The following is a 13,320-nucleotide window of genomic DNA, read 5'->3' as shown; positions in this document are numbered from 1 at the left end:
AATCGCTGGAGGAGCTGGCAGAGACAGAGTATGCTGATGGCGCCAGCAGTCGGAAGACATCAGGAGACCAGGCACATGCTGAGTCAGGGTGTGATGATGTGCCTCTGGAGTTGTCCGCGACGCAGCAGCTGCAGGAAATGCGGCCGGGTGTGCGGGAGCATCTGGGAGTGATACATGAGACTATGCTTCGCTTGGTGTCTGTGGTGGAGGAGTCCACGTGGAGCATCAGTGATGCCATGAGCCTCATGTCAGAGCGTCATGCTTCCTCCATGGAGAGAGTGGCGACTCTTGTGGAGAGGGGCCTCCAGGAAAACAAGCAACTCCTCCTGGGGTTACGCTTGAGCCTGCAAGCCCTCACAGTGTCAGTGGCCACAGCTGGTCATTGCCAATGTGGGAGATGGTGTGGGCTTCAAGCTTCTAAGCTCATTGCCCATCCATCGACGGTGAGCAGGGAGGTCTGGGTCGACCTCGCGTCGGCGCAGCAGCTGCCTGTCGAATCTGCGGGCTCCTCTCACGATGCTCCGGATGAGGGCACCAGCTGCTCCTCCCCTCTCCCAGTGACCGCTTCATTGGGTGAGGCTGCGATGACTGGGGAAATGCCAGCTGTGGACCTGCCAGATCCCTCCCAGGTGGGGCCAGCACAGGCTCCACGGGCCAGAGGACGACCGCCAAGGTCATCTAGGCCAACAGGACAGCAGAGTCAGCAGGCTGTCTCAGAAGCCACTCCCAGTGAGGGGGCAGCATCAAGACATAGCACCCGTAAATGTAAGCATAAGGCACCTGAGGCACACCATGGGCTTCTCACTGGTGCTTTCGTGTTGGCCCTAGATTAGGTACTTATTATTTGTTTCTGCTTGAATAACGTTTTGTTTTGACTTTGTGAGAACTTCTGATGGTGAAAATTAAACCCAGATGTGTTACCATGGCTGAGGGTGGCTCCTTTGTTCTGCATTTGTATGTTTTACAGTCATGTCATGAGTGTTTTGAGTGGACGTTGAGGGTTATGCCCAAAGCCCTTAGTTGCAGCTGATGAAGTGGCAGATGTAGCACTTAAGTGCTGAGTATGGAAGCACCAGGCAAGGCTGGTCCTGCTGATCCATTTGTGTGGAGCTAGCTGAAGGTTCGTTGGATTAAAGTCTCCCGGGTGTCCCTGCCTCCTTGGTGTAGTGCCGGGTCAGCGTTTAGCCCCTCAACATGGTGCGCGGTGATGTCGGGATGCTCGCCTGATGTCACCGCGCGTCATTTTATGTTGAGCAGAAAATTCTGCCCATAGAATTAGTTCCACTCCCCTGCTCTTTTCCTATCGGACAAAAGCCAAGGGTATGGGACTAAGCACAGAGCCTCCGTCTGTGCTGTATCATTCTATGTTTGGGTGAGAGGGCATGTGCAGTGATCCTGGAAGTTATTCAAACTATGGGATGGTAACTTGTTTCTTTCTGGATAATTGCAGAACAGCAGCATGGGAAGAAAACCAAGATCATTCAGGCCGACTTTACTTTTGGTGCTGAGATTTATGGGCCGATTGAGGAAGCGCTGAAGGACCTGAACATCGGCATCCTGGGTAATTTCTTTGCGACTCCTAAGTTTAGACTCTACAGGAAATGTAAGAGAAATTAAAGACTGAAGAAAGGGCGATTTAATGTAGATCTAATTTGGGTATTTTAAAACATTTATCTTATTGTTGCATAGAATGATCACAAATTCAATTTAACTTCACAACAGTGACAGCCTGTCTGATACAGTCAACAACACTGGGTTCAAGGATAGGATTACTGAGTGACGGAGAGGGAGGACTGACGGGTATAGTCAGTAATACAAGCAACTGAGTGGAAGAGGGCCACGGATGTTTTATGATGTGGGTTCTGCTCTAATTGTGATTTTTTTTTTTGCTTTGTTTCAGTGAACAATGTTGGGAAGTTTTACCAAATGCTTCCGGGTTACTTTCTAGATCCCCCAGATGTTGAAAAGGTGCAGTACATTACACATTGTTTTAGATCCCGCGCTCTCCTTCACTAATTCATGCCCCTTGTGAAGACTGGTTTCTATAGTCAATCAAAACATTCACCTCGGAGTCAACTATTGGAATGAAAACCTCCTCCGTGGTTTTAAAGGGCAAACATGAAATGAGTCTGGAAACTTTTCCGGTTTCTAATGGGTCCACAACATGAAACAGGACCTGGCTCGGGAGCAAATGGTCAAAGACCAAAGAGTGTGTGAGAAATGGGGAAAATGTTGCTTTGTTGCAATAAGGCGTACTTCTGGGGCTGGTCTTGAGGTTGACAACCTTCTAGGATTGCCCTGGAGCCTCCAGAAATTGATTAAAAAATAACCTCCTAGACATTGCTGTAAGTAATCCAAAGGTAGGAGTTTGGGTGGGGGGGGAGGAGGTGGAAATCAGGGACTTAAAATTCTTTTTACTTTCTTTGAATGGTTTTGTTTATCGGTTGTAAAAAATATTGGACAGAAAGGCCATTTGGGCAGTGGAGAGAGGTTCATGGCAGGTGATCATATAATGAAACATTTCCAGGAATGCATCCAACCAGAGTTAGCGTACCTAGCCAGGCCTGAGGCTTTTGTTAGACTCAGAAGATACCGCGAAATAGCTGAAGCATTGCAGCTTGTGTACTAAAATGTAGCAGACTATCACGTTTACTCTTCCAATTGACGTGAGGGCCTACTGAAAGCATCTGACCTCTTAATTGATTGGAAAAGGTCATATACAGTTAAGCAGAACTGAACTTTGGCAGCAAAGTACTGCATTGTGTTGCATGGCGCAATGCCCCTGTCCTTCTATAACGCCATGTCTGGTCTTGTTTTTGCTTTTAAAAAGCAGGGCATGTCCCATTTTTTTAAAACCAGGGTAGCATGCCATCTGGCCATCACCTTTAGAGGAAAGAAGTGGAATGAACTTTTGTTTCTGATTCTGGTACATGGAACACACAGGTGCTCGGCTCCCTTTGAGATCAAAACAAAAAATGCTGGAAAAGCCCTGGTCTGGCAGCACCTGTAGAGAGAAACAGAGTTAAGGTTTTGAGCCTGTATGACTCTTCTTCAAAGCTCGAGAGGTAGAAATGTGATGGATTTTACACTGTTTAAGAGGGGGTGGAAAAGGTGGGGCAAAATAGAAGGTCAGGGATAGGTGGGAGCTCAGGAGAGATTTGACAAAGGTGTCATGGACAGAAGACCAAAGGAAGTGTTAATGGTAGTGTTAAAGGCTGAAGGAGGTACTGATAGTGGCATAAAGGTAAGATAGAAGCAGAATGGTTCACTAATTTCCTTTAGAGAAGGAAATCTGCCATCCTCACCTGGCCTGGCCTATGTGACTCCAGATCTGCAGTAATGTGGTTGACTCTTATATGCCCTCTGAAATGGCCCAGCAAGCCATTCAGTTGTATCAAACCGCTACAAAGTCAATAAAAATGAATGAAACTGGACAGACCACCAGCAACGACCGAGGCACCAGAAATGACAAAGGCAAACCCAGCCCTGTCGACCCTGCAAAGTCCTACTGACTAACATCTGAAGGCTTGTGCCAAAATTGGGAGAGCTGTATTACAGACTAGTCAAGCGACAGCCTGACATAGTTCATACTCACAGAATCATACCTTACAGATCATGTCCCAGCTATCACCATCCCTGGGTATGTCCTGTCCCAAAGGCAGGACAGACCCAACAGAGGTGGTGGTACAGTGGTATACAATTGGGGTTCCTCAATATTGACTTTGGCCCCATGAAGTCTCATGGCATCAAGTCAAACACTGGCAAGGAAACCTGCTGATTACCACGTCGTTTCCTTCCCCCTCCACCTCCCCCCCCCCCCCCCCCCCCACCCCCACCCCACCCTCAGCTGATGAATCAGTGCTCCTCCATGTTGAGCACCACTTGGAGGAAGTACTGAGGGTGGCAAGGGCACAATGTACTCTGGGTGGGGGACTTCAATGTCCAGCGCCAAGAGTAGCTTGGTAGCACCATTACTGACTGAGCTGGCCAAGTTCTAAAGGACATAGCTACCAGACTGGGTCTGTGGCAGGTTGTCAGGGAACCAACAAGAGAGAAAAACACACTTGACCTCATCCTCACCAATCTGCCTACTGCAGTTGCACCTGTCTGTGAGAGTATCAGTAGGAATGACCACCGCACAGTCCTTGTGGAGATGAAGTCCCGTCTTCACGTTGAGGATACCCTCCATTGTGTTGCGTGGCACTATCACCGTGCTAAGTGGGACAGATTTCAAACAGAGCTAGACTGGGTAACCATGAGGTGCTGAGGGCCATCAGCAGAATTGTACTCGAACACAATCCGTAACTTCATGGCCTGGCATTTCTCCCAATCTACCATTACCATCAAGCCAGGGGATCAACCCTGGTTCAATGAAGAGTGCAGGAGGGCATACCAGGAGCAGCACCAGGCATCCCTCAAAATGATGTGTCGACCTGGTGAAGCTCTAACGCAGGACTACTTGCGTGCCAAACAGCATAAGCAGCAAGTGATAGACAGAGCTAAGCGATTCCGCAACCAATGAATCAGATCTGAGCTGTGCAGTCCTGCCACATTCAGTTGCAAATGGTGGTGGACAATTAAAGAACTTGCTGGAGGAGGAGGCTCCACAAATATCCCCATCCTCGATGGTGGAGGAGCCCAGCACATCAGTGCAAAAGATAAGGCTGAAGCATTCGCAACAAATTTCAGCCAGAAGCGCCGAGTGGATGATCCATCTCGACTCGACATCAGAGATGCCAGTCTTCTGTCAATTCAAGTCACTCCATTGCATATCAAGAAATGGCTGAAGGCACTGGATACTGCAAAGGCTATGGGCTTTGATAATATCCCAGCAATAGTACTGAAGACTTGTGCTCCAGAACTTGCCGTGCCCCCTAGCCAAGCTTTTCCAGTACAGTTACAACACTGACATCTACCTGGCAATGTGGAAAATTGCTCAGGTATGTCCAGTACAAAGCAGTAAAAATCCAACCCAGCCAATTACAGCCCCATCAGTCAGCTCTCCAACAGCAAAGTAATGGAAGGGGTCATCACCAGTGCTATAAAGTGGCACTTGCTTAGCAATATCCTACTCACTGACACTCAGTTTGGGTTCAGCCAGGGTCACTCAGCTTCTGAACTCATTACTGCCTTGGTTCAAACATGGACCAAAGTACTGAACTCCAGAGGTGAGGTGCGAGTGATTTGCCTTTTGACATCCAGGTAGCATTTAACTGAGTGTGGCATTGAGGAGTTCCAGCAAAACCAGAGTCGATGGCAATCGGAGGCAGGGAGGGGGGAACTCTGCTGATTGGAGTCATACCTAGCACAAAGAAAGATGGTTGTGATTGTTGGAGATCAGTCATCTCAGCTCCAGGACATCATTGCAGGAGCTCCTCAGGGTAGTGTCCTAGGCCTGACCATCTTCAGCTGCTTCATCAATGACCTTCCTTCCATCATAAGGCCAAAAATGGGGATGTGCAATCATTAGTGAACAATGTTCACCATTTGCAATGACTCGAATATTGAAGCAGTCCATATCCAAATGCAGTAAGAGCTGGACAATTTCCAGGCTTGGGCTGACAAGTGGCAGTTAACATTCACACCACACAACTGGAACATGCAGCAGGCCAAGGGTGGACATGGGGGCATGAGAGCAATATGGTGAATTGAAATGGCAAGTGAACAGGAAGGCGTGGGTCACGCTTGCAACTGAGCAAAGGCATCCGCCAAGCGGTCACCAGGTCCGCATTTAACCCCTTTGTGCTTTGCTACTTTGGCCGGGCTAGGGTGAGGATATTAGCCAATGTCCCTGCTCCAAATTGCTGTCCAGTAAGCCATGTGGGAAATGGTACACGTGTATACTTGATGAAAGAATTGGGGGTGACTAAATGGTCAAATGTCTGCCGACTCAGCAGGGTGTCCCTGGCTCCCATGTACCTCTGTAGGAGTCAATGACTTTAGGATGGGGTGGAGTGAGATTTGGTAAAATAAGTTGTGTAAAATCATGACTTCCAGAGAGAACTTTATAACTTTTAAAAAATTTTTATGTTTCAGGCAATTCTTGATATTATGAACTGCAATGTACTTTCTGTACTGATGGTGAGCACTCAAATATTAAAATGTATTATTGCTTAATTAAAGGAGCATTACTTCTTTGTTTGTCTGTGAAGAGTGATACAATTGCCATTGTGGTGTCATATCTGTAGCAAGAGCCTTGCCTTGCCTGGCCAATGGGCAGAGCAGACCAGTTCTGGCTGTAACAGTCTCTAAGCACCCCATAACTTTCCATATAACAACAGTATTGCCACATTTCAGCATGTCGAGAGGTTCATAGTCCAGGTTTATTGAAAGGCATAGACAACCGTGGAAGAAATTTAGCTTAAACATCAATTCTAAAACTGAGGAGAAGGATTTGCAAAGTTTTATGCCTCGGGTAAATGAGTTCATTGGCCAACCGAACCCTAACTGCACGCTTTCCTACGTACTCTTCAGTTGCTGCTTGCAATCAATAACGGGGAGAGACATGTAAGAATAAACAGTGATGGTTTATTGAGACATAGGGTAGAGCACCCAGATCATGTGTGCTCACTCAGAAACCTCCAGAACAAGACTTACAGTTCCCAGTTGCCTGCACTGCACGGTGCTGTCACATGATCAGTACACTTGCATTCTCTTAAAGGGACAGGGTACCTCACTTTACCACATCCCTCCCCCTTAACTTAAAAGTACAGCTAACAAGCTTAAAGCACATTAACTGTTTACAGGTCAAGTCTCTCAGGAGGCCCTTCTTTGAGGGGTTAAGTGTCGTAGCCCAACAACCTCGGCTGGTGTTTCCGAGACCTTCTTTTCAGGGGCAGTTGCCCACTTTGTCCCTCAGTGGATGATTTCACCATCATCTGGGTGTAGTCATGTTCACTCCTGCTGCCCCTCCTCTCCAAGCTGAAACAGGTAAAGGGCAACAAGCACAAAGCAATACAGTGAGGAGCTGCAGGATGTGGGGGGGGAGGAGCTGCAGGATGTGGGGGGGGAGGAGCTGCAGGATGTGGGGGGGGGAGGAGCTGCAGGATGTGGGGGGGGAGGAGCTGCAGGATGTGGGGGGGGAGGAGCTGCAGGATGTGGGGGGGGAGGAGCTGCAGGATGTGGGGGGGGAGGAGCTGCAGGATGTGGGGGGGGAGGAGCTGCAGGATGTGGGGGGGGAGGAGCTGCAGGATGTGGGGGGGGAGGAGCTGCAGGATGTGGGGGGGGAGGAGCTGCAGGATGTGGGGGGGGAGGAGCTGCAGGATGTGGGGGGGGGAGGAGCTGCAGGATGTGGGGGGGGGGAGGAGCTGCAGGATGTGGGGGGGGGGAGGAGCTGCAGGATGTGGGGGGGGGAGGAGCTGCAGGATGTGGGGGGGGGAGGAGCTGCAGGATGTGGGGGGGGGAGGAGCTGCAGGATGTGGGGGGGGGAGGAGCTGCAGGATGTGGGGGGGGGAGGAGCTGCAGGATGTGGGGGGGGAGGAGCTGCAGGATGTGGGGGGGGAGGAGCTGCAGGATGTGGGGGGGGAGGAGCTGCAGGATGTGGGGGGGGAGGAGCTGCAGGATGTGGGGGGGGAGGAGCTGCAGGATGTGGGGGGGGAGGAGCTGCAGGATGTGGGGGGGGGAGGAGCTGCAGGATGTGGGGGGGGGAGGAGCTGCAGGATGTGGGGGGGGAGGAGCTGCAGGATGTGGGGGGGGAGGAGCTGCAGGATGTGGGGGGGGGAGGAGCTGCAGGATGTGGGGGGGGGAGGAGCTGCAGGATGTGGGGGGGGAGGAGCTGCAGGATGTGGGGGGGGAGGAGCTGCAGGATGTGGGGGGGGAGGAGCTGCAGGATGTGGGGGGGGAGGAGCTGCAGGATGTGGGGGGGGAGGAGCTGCAGGATGTGGGGGGGGAGGAGCTGCAGGATGTGGGGGGGGAGGAGCTGCAGGATGTGGGGGGGGAGGAGCTGCAGGATGTGGGGGGGGAGGAGCTGCAGGATGTGGGGGGGGAGGAGCTGCAGGATGTGGGGGGGGAGGAGCTGCAATCTTTTTGTTTTCTTCCTGCGTTTTCTTTTCTTGGGAGCACTGACCCATATCCCTGTCTTCACTTTAATTTCGCTGTTGGCTGGACTAGACTCGGGCGCGAGCTGAATGTGAATGAGCTCAGTAGTTGGGTTTTCCGACAGCTCTTTTGAGAATTCTGGGCCTTCTGGCTTTCAAACTTCAGAGATTTTACGCAGCTGCTGCTTGAGCTCTTCCAATTCTTTCCTATTCTCATTAATTGTTTCCTGGAAAATTGCATATCATTGCCCCTGTTCAGCTAACTCAGCTAACTCATTCCTTAACTCGGCCAGAGACAGGCTTAACTCTTCCTTTTCTTACCTTTTTCATGGCACAAATTAGGAGCTGAATGTCCTTTTAATAGATTTTCCATTTCCTTTTGAAGGATGCTGACTTCAGCTTGAACTCTGTCCCAGTGTAATATTTCTACGGGCTTCTCCCATTGGGTATTTGCATACATTTTTTTTTCTTGCAGCAACAGTTCTGGTTTTGAATTGGGAACTTAGTGGGCCCTCAAGATTTCTCTCCCATTCAGTTCCTTCCGAGGAGACTTGTTACCCTGCCTGACATTACAAATTGGGGTAACTTTGCAGACTGTTCCTCCATGCTGCACCTTGACTTGACATATCCCTTTCCCATTTATTTCTTCGCCCATGTATGTCCTCAGCTTTGTGTCTGAAACTTCTAACTTCCTTTACTCCGATGTCTAAATGTATGCTCTCCAATGACGGACATTGATGCTCCCCTATTAACTTTCATCTTAATGGGTTGTCTGTTAACTGTAATGTCTACTTGGATGTCTCAGTTCTAACCACTTTGAGGTTATATAACGATTGGATGTCTGATTCTATTTCTTATGGCTATTCAATGCGGCATATTTCACGATTTTTTCCCTTCTGTTTTTATAGTGTTGTTTTAGCCTTTTCCTGCAGTACCGCCTTAGGTTGCCATAGCGGTGGCAGAAAAAGCACTCGACTTGTTTGTGTTGTCATTTGCTCACTGGAGGCCTGGATGTATTTCTCTCATTCATTTTGTGGGTTTTCACTGCAGTACCATTGTTTTTCAGTGGTCTGGAGCTAGAGAGCGTTTTCCGTGATGTCCAAAGTTTTCGCTCCTTTTGTTGCCGGATTGTCCTGCTCGACAAGATGGACGACGCCATTTTGTGTATCTTCGGAATTTCTAATGGCACCCTCCATCACGGTAGCTAATTTTAATGCCTTATTGAAGTCTAGACTAGGCTCGGCTAGCAAACGCCTTTGGATTGTATCATCTCCAATCCCGCATATCAGCCGGCCTCTCAACATATTGTTAAAGGATGCTCCGAAGTTGCAATGCTCAGTTAATGCCTTTAAAATGGCCACATAGTCAGCTATTGTCTCCTCTGGAAGCCTGTTCCTTGAATTGAACTTGAAACGCTGCATAGTAACTGAGGGCTTTGGTCTCAGGTGGCTCTGTACAATTTTTATTAACTTGCCGAAAGTCTTCGAGTTTGGGGCGCTAGGTGACATAGGCTGAGGACAAGCCCGTACATTTTGCTCCCGCGTGAGGACAAAAGAATTGCCCTCTTCATCTCCTCTCCCCCCCACCCCCCCGCCCCCCTCAATGTCGTTAGTAGTAAAAAAAAAAGCTAGGCGTTTGACATACTGAGACCAGTCACCTGCAATGGGGTCAAATGGATCGACATGCCCGAACTGCAAGGGGACTGCACTTCCGATAGGTTTTCCAGGTAATGACGAATTTAGGTGTTTGGCTTACTGTGGAGTTGCACTCTCTCTGGGGGTCTCTTTTATAATTTTCTGCCCATAGCCATTTTTCATGTATTTACCAGTTTAAATGCATTGTCACTTTTAAGAGCTGTCACTTTTTTAACTGTCTCTGCAGCTGTTGGCATTTCTCTGCTTGGTTTCGCGCTCTTTTCAAGTTTTGGTGGGACCCGCGATCGCGATTCTGCAGGGTTTTTTAAAAAAAATAAATAAATTTTAAACTGCAGCACTGCTTTCTGCTCTGATTGCTGGCTATTGCCTATTTTACAAGATAAGTACAGGTGCGCTTTTCAATGCTTTGCTTGCCTGTCTTGTGGACTCTCTCACTCGGGGGTCTTGCACCGTTTTTATCTTCGTCGCCACTTTTATGTCTTGGGTAAGTGAGTTAGTTGGCCAACTGAACTCTAACTGCACGCCTTCTTGTGTACTCATCAATTGCTGCTTGCAATCAATAACAGGGAGAGACTGATGTAAGAATAAACAGTGATGGTTTATTGAGACATAAGGCAGAACACCAGATCATGTGTGCTTACCCCGAAACCTCCAGAACTAGACTTGCAGTTCCCAGTTGCCCGTACTGTACAGTGATTCGTCACATGATCAGTACACTTGCATTCTCTTAAAGGGACAGGGTACCTCACTTTACCACACAAAAGTTAGCAAGCTCAAGGGATTTTAGAATAAATATTTGCGCCCAGTAAGGATACAGAGAAATCTCCCACAAGTTAGCAGTAAATCTGTACACTACTTCTCCTAAAAGAAACTGAATGGGTATTTGGTTTTGGAACATAGGAACAGGCCATTCAGCCCCTTGAGCCTGTTCCACCTTTTTTTTTTTGAAGGTAAACTTGAATCAAATACACCGATTGCAACATGGCTGATAGAATTGGAAACATCTCTGGCTAGGACTGAAATAATAGGTTTATGCAGGTGTTTCCTGGACCTCCATCTACAGGAGGTTAATTAACTTGGGTTGAGTTCATGCATCTGCATGGTATGTGCTCTGTAGAAGGTGCTGAGAACTCAAGATGTCTTTTTCTTATGAAAACAGAAAATACTGGAAAAACTCCACAGGTCTGGCAGCATCTGTGGAGAGAGAAAAACAGAGGAGTTAACGTTTTAAGTCTGTGTGACTCTTCCTCAGAGCCGAAGAGTCATACGGACTCAAAACGTTGATGCTGTTTCTCTCTCCACAGATGCTGCTAGACCGGCAGAGATTTTCCAGCGATTTCTGTTTTTATTTCAGATTTCCAGCATCTGCAGTATTTTGCTTTTAGTTTTAGTGTCACTTCCTCCAAATATTTTGAAATTTCAAATTTTATTTTCAAGTCCCCCCCTCCTCTAGTCAAAATTTTCTGGGTCAATTTGATGTATTTTATTTCTGACTGGCCTTTCCTCACCATTTATCTAATTTTTCTCCCTTCAGCTGCTTATTTTTTTTCCCTAGGGTACAGTTCCACAGGGATTGACTGGCTGCGCTCCACCTAAATGATTATTGCTGAAAAAAGAGACATGTCGAAGCACATTTGTGTGTACTAAAAGCTACATATATTAATACACAAGGTCCTATTCTTTGCAGACAGAAAGGACATGTACACACATTTGCGCCTGTTTCGGCTAAACAAAATAAGTGACAGCCATTCGCTGACTCATTCCTCACGGCAATGCCTTGACCATTCGGGGTCAAGCTGCCTGGTTTAAATTTCAAACAATGCTTGGCAGTTAACTGTCAGTCACCAGCATTGCTGCGTTCTCCATGGTAATGCCTCTACCAATCAGAGCCCACTTGCCAACCAATCAGCACACTCCTCACATACATATTGTTGTTTTCCCGTTATATTGGTATTCTTGCGCAGAGCCCTGATGAGTGCAAGACGAAAAGCTTCGACGGGTCTTTTTTTTCAGCAACACTCAAATTCTGTACTACCAAACGACTATAAATGATTATTCAAAAATCTTGATCCCAGCATGAACCTATCTTTACCTGATTCCACATTGTTGCCCTGATCCTTTACTGATAATTACGGTCAAGAGGAAGCATCATGGTTTTTCTTTTTCTTCCTAGACAAAGCACCTTGAACCAATTTTAGGACCTAATTAATGCCCCATCTATATCAGCAAACTTTTCACACATGCAGGCATTGATCCTGGCACCTTCTAACTTTATTGTCCAAAAAGGGTGGTCCCACTGAATCACTGGGGAGCTCGATCTCACTATTTAATTGTGCATGGGAACTGGGTACTGCGGTTAGGCAATAGTTGTCACCTCTGGTATCTAGATTCAAATCCATCCTTAACCAGTGGGATGCAGACTCCTCTATGTGACATGCCCTACAAAGAAGGAATCTCAACCCGGTTCTCACTGGGTGTGAGCTTAAACAGAAAACCACCTCTAATATGGTACTAGTTAGGTGTCAGCTTTGGCTCTGTGGGTAGTGCTCTTTGCCTCCAAGTCAGAAACTTGTGGGTTCAAACCCCACTCCAGAGACTGGAGTACATAATTCTATGCTGATGCAGTACTGAGACAGTGCTGCACTGTTGGAGGCTCCATCTTTCAAATGAGATGTTAAACCTGCCTGCCTCAAGGTGAATATAAAAGATTCCATGGCATTATTTCAAAGAAGAGCAGAGGAGTTCTCCTTGGTGTCTTGGTCAATATTTATCCATCACCAGGATAGAGTACCTGATCATTTATCTTATTGCTATTTGTGGGAGCTTGCTGTGCACAAGCTGCATTTCCTAAACAGTGACTACTCTTCAAAGTACTTTGGTTTTGAAGCAGTTTTGGATGGCCTAAAGTCATAAAAGGCACTATAGAAATTCAAGTCTTTTTCTTTTAGTTGCTATTTCTCTCACTGACCTTAAAGCTAGTTGGCGTAGGAACGAGAGAAGAGTGGTACCACAGGAAATGTCCTTCTAAAGTTGCAGGTCAGATGTGTTGCAAGGCCGTGGAGAGGACTGCATTTGGATGTGTTCCGTCCTTTATCACAACTATCTCTCTCATCAAAGTTGCACTGCCTCTTTTTCTCAACTAAGCTCTTCACAAAATTGGGCAATTGTGCTTCCAAGCTGCACCAACTGCTGTTTTGGAACTGGCAGACTATGGAGGGCTGGTATTCCAAATGTTCTTGCTGCTTCTCTTTTGTGTCACTACCATGTGCACCCTTCACCCGCCGCCCCTCCCCTCATTCCCCACCAACCTTGCTGGGAGCAGCTGAGCCTTGGCTTGTTGCATGCTACAGGAGTGCGCTTCAGGAATGAGCTTCAGATCAGGACAACGCTGTAAACTCATGATCCACATTTCAGTGACGAGACTTCTCTCTCTGCCAGCTATTATGAAACATCACCATTCCCTATTGCCACAATGACTCTCCCTCTGGTGACTTGGAGAGGTTCGTTAGAATTCTCAGAGGAAACAAAAGAAAAGCTAAGTTGATAACCTCATTATGGACTTTTACTTTTACTTTAACTCCATTTTTTTTTGCCTGATTAATTACATTTCCAGCACTAAGAGTCTGTGT

The 13,320-nt window shown here is 47.7% G+C and overlaps 1 protein-coding gene across 2 annotated transcripts in view; it reads left to right on the top strand.

The window, feature by feature from the left end:
• The window catches only part of hsd20b2 (hydroxysteroid (20-beta) dehydrogenase 2), a 49,379-nt gene that overhangs the window by 21,238 nt on the left and 14,821 nt on the right, over nucleotides 1-13,320 (top strand). For both annotated transcript variants that reach the window (XM_078533765.1, XM_078533766.1), the window contains exons 4-6: nucleotides 1,451-1,561; nucleotides 1,901-1,968; nucleotides 6,037-6,081. In XM_078533765.1, the coding sequence (XP_078389891.1) occupies nucleotides 1,451-1,561; nucleotides 1,901-1,968; nucleotides 6,037-6,081 (224 nt within the window). The remainder of the gene's footprint in view (nucleotides 1-1,450; nucleotides 1,562-1,900; nucleotides 1,969-6,036; nucleotides 6,082-13,320) is intronic.

This window comes from Cetorhinus maximus, chromosome 34, assembly GCF_964194155.1.
Source record: "Cetorhinus maximus chromosome 34, sCetMax3.hap1.1, whole genome shotgun sequence".
Classification (NCBI taxonomy): Eukaryota; Metazoa; Chordata; class Chondrichthyes; order Lamniformes; family Cetorhinidae; genus Cetorhinus; species Cetorhinus maximus.
This window is presented reverse-complemented; position numbering and strand designations above follow the sequence as displayed.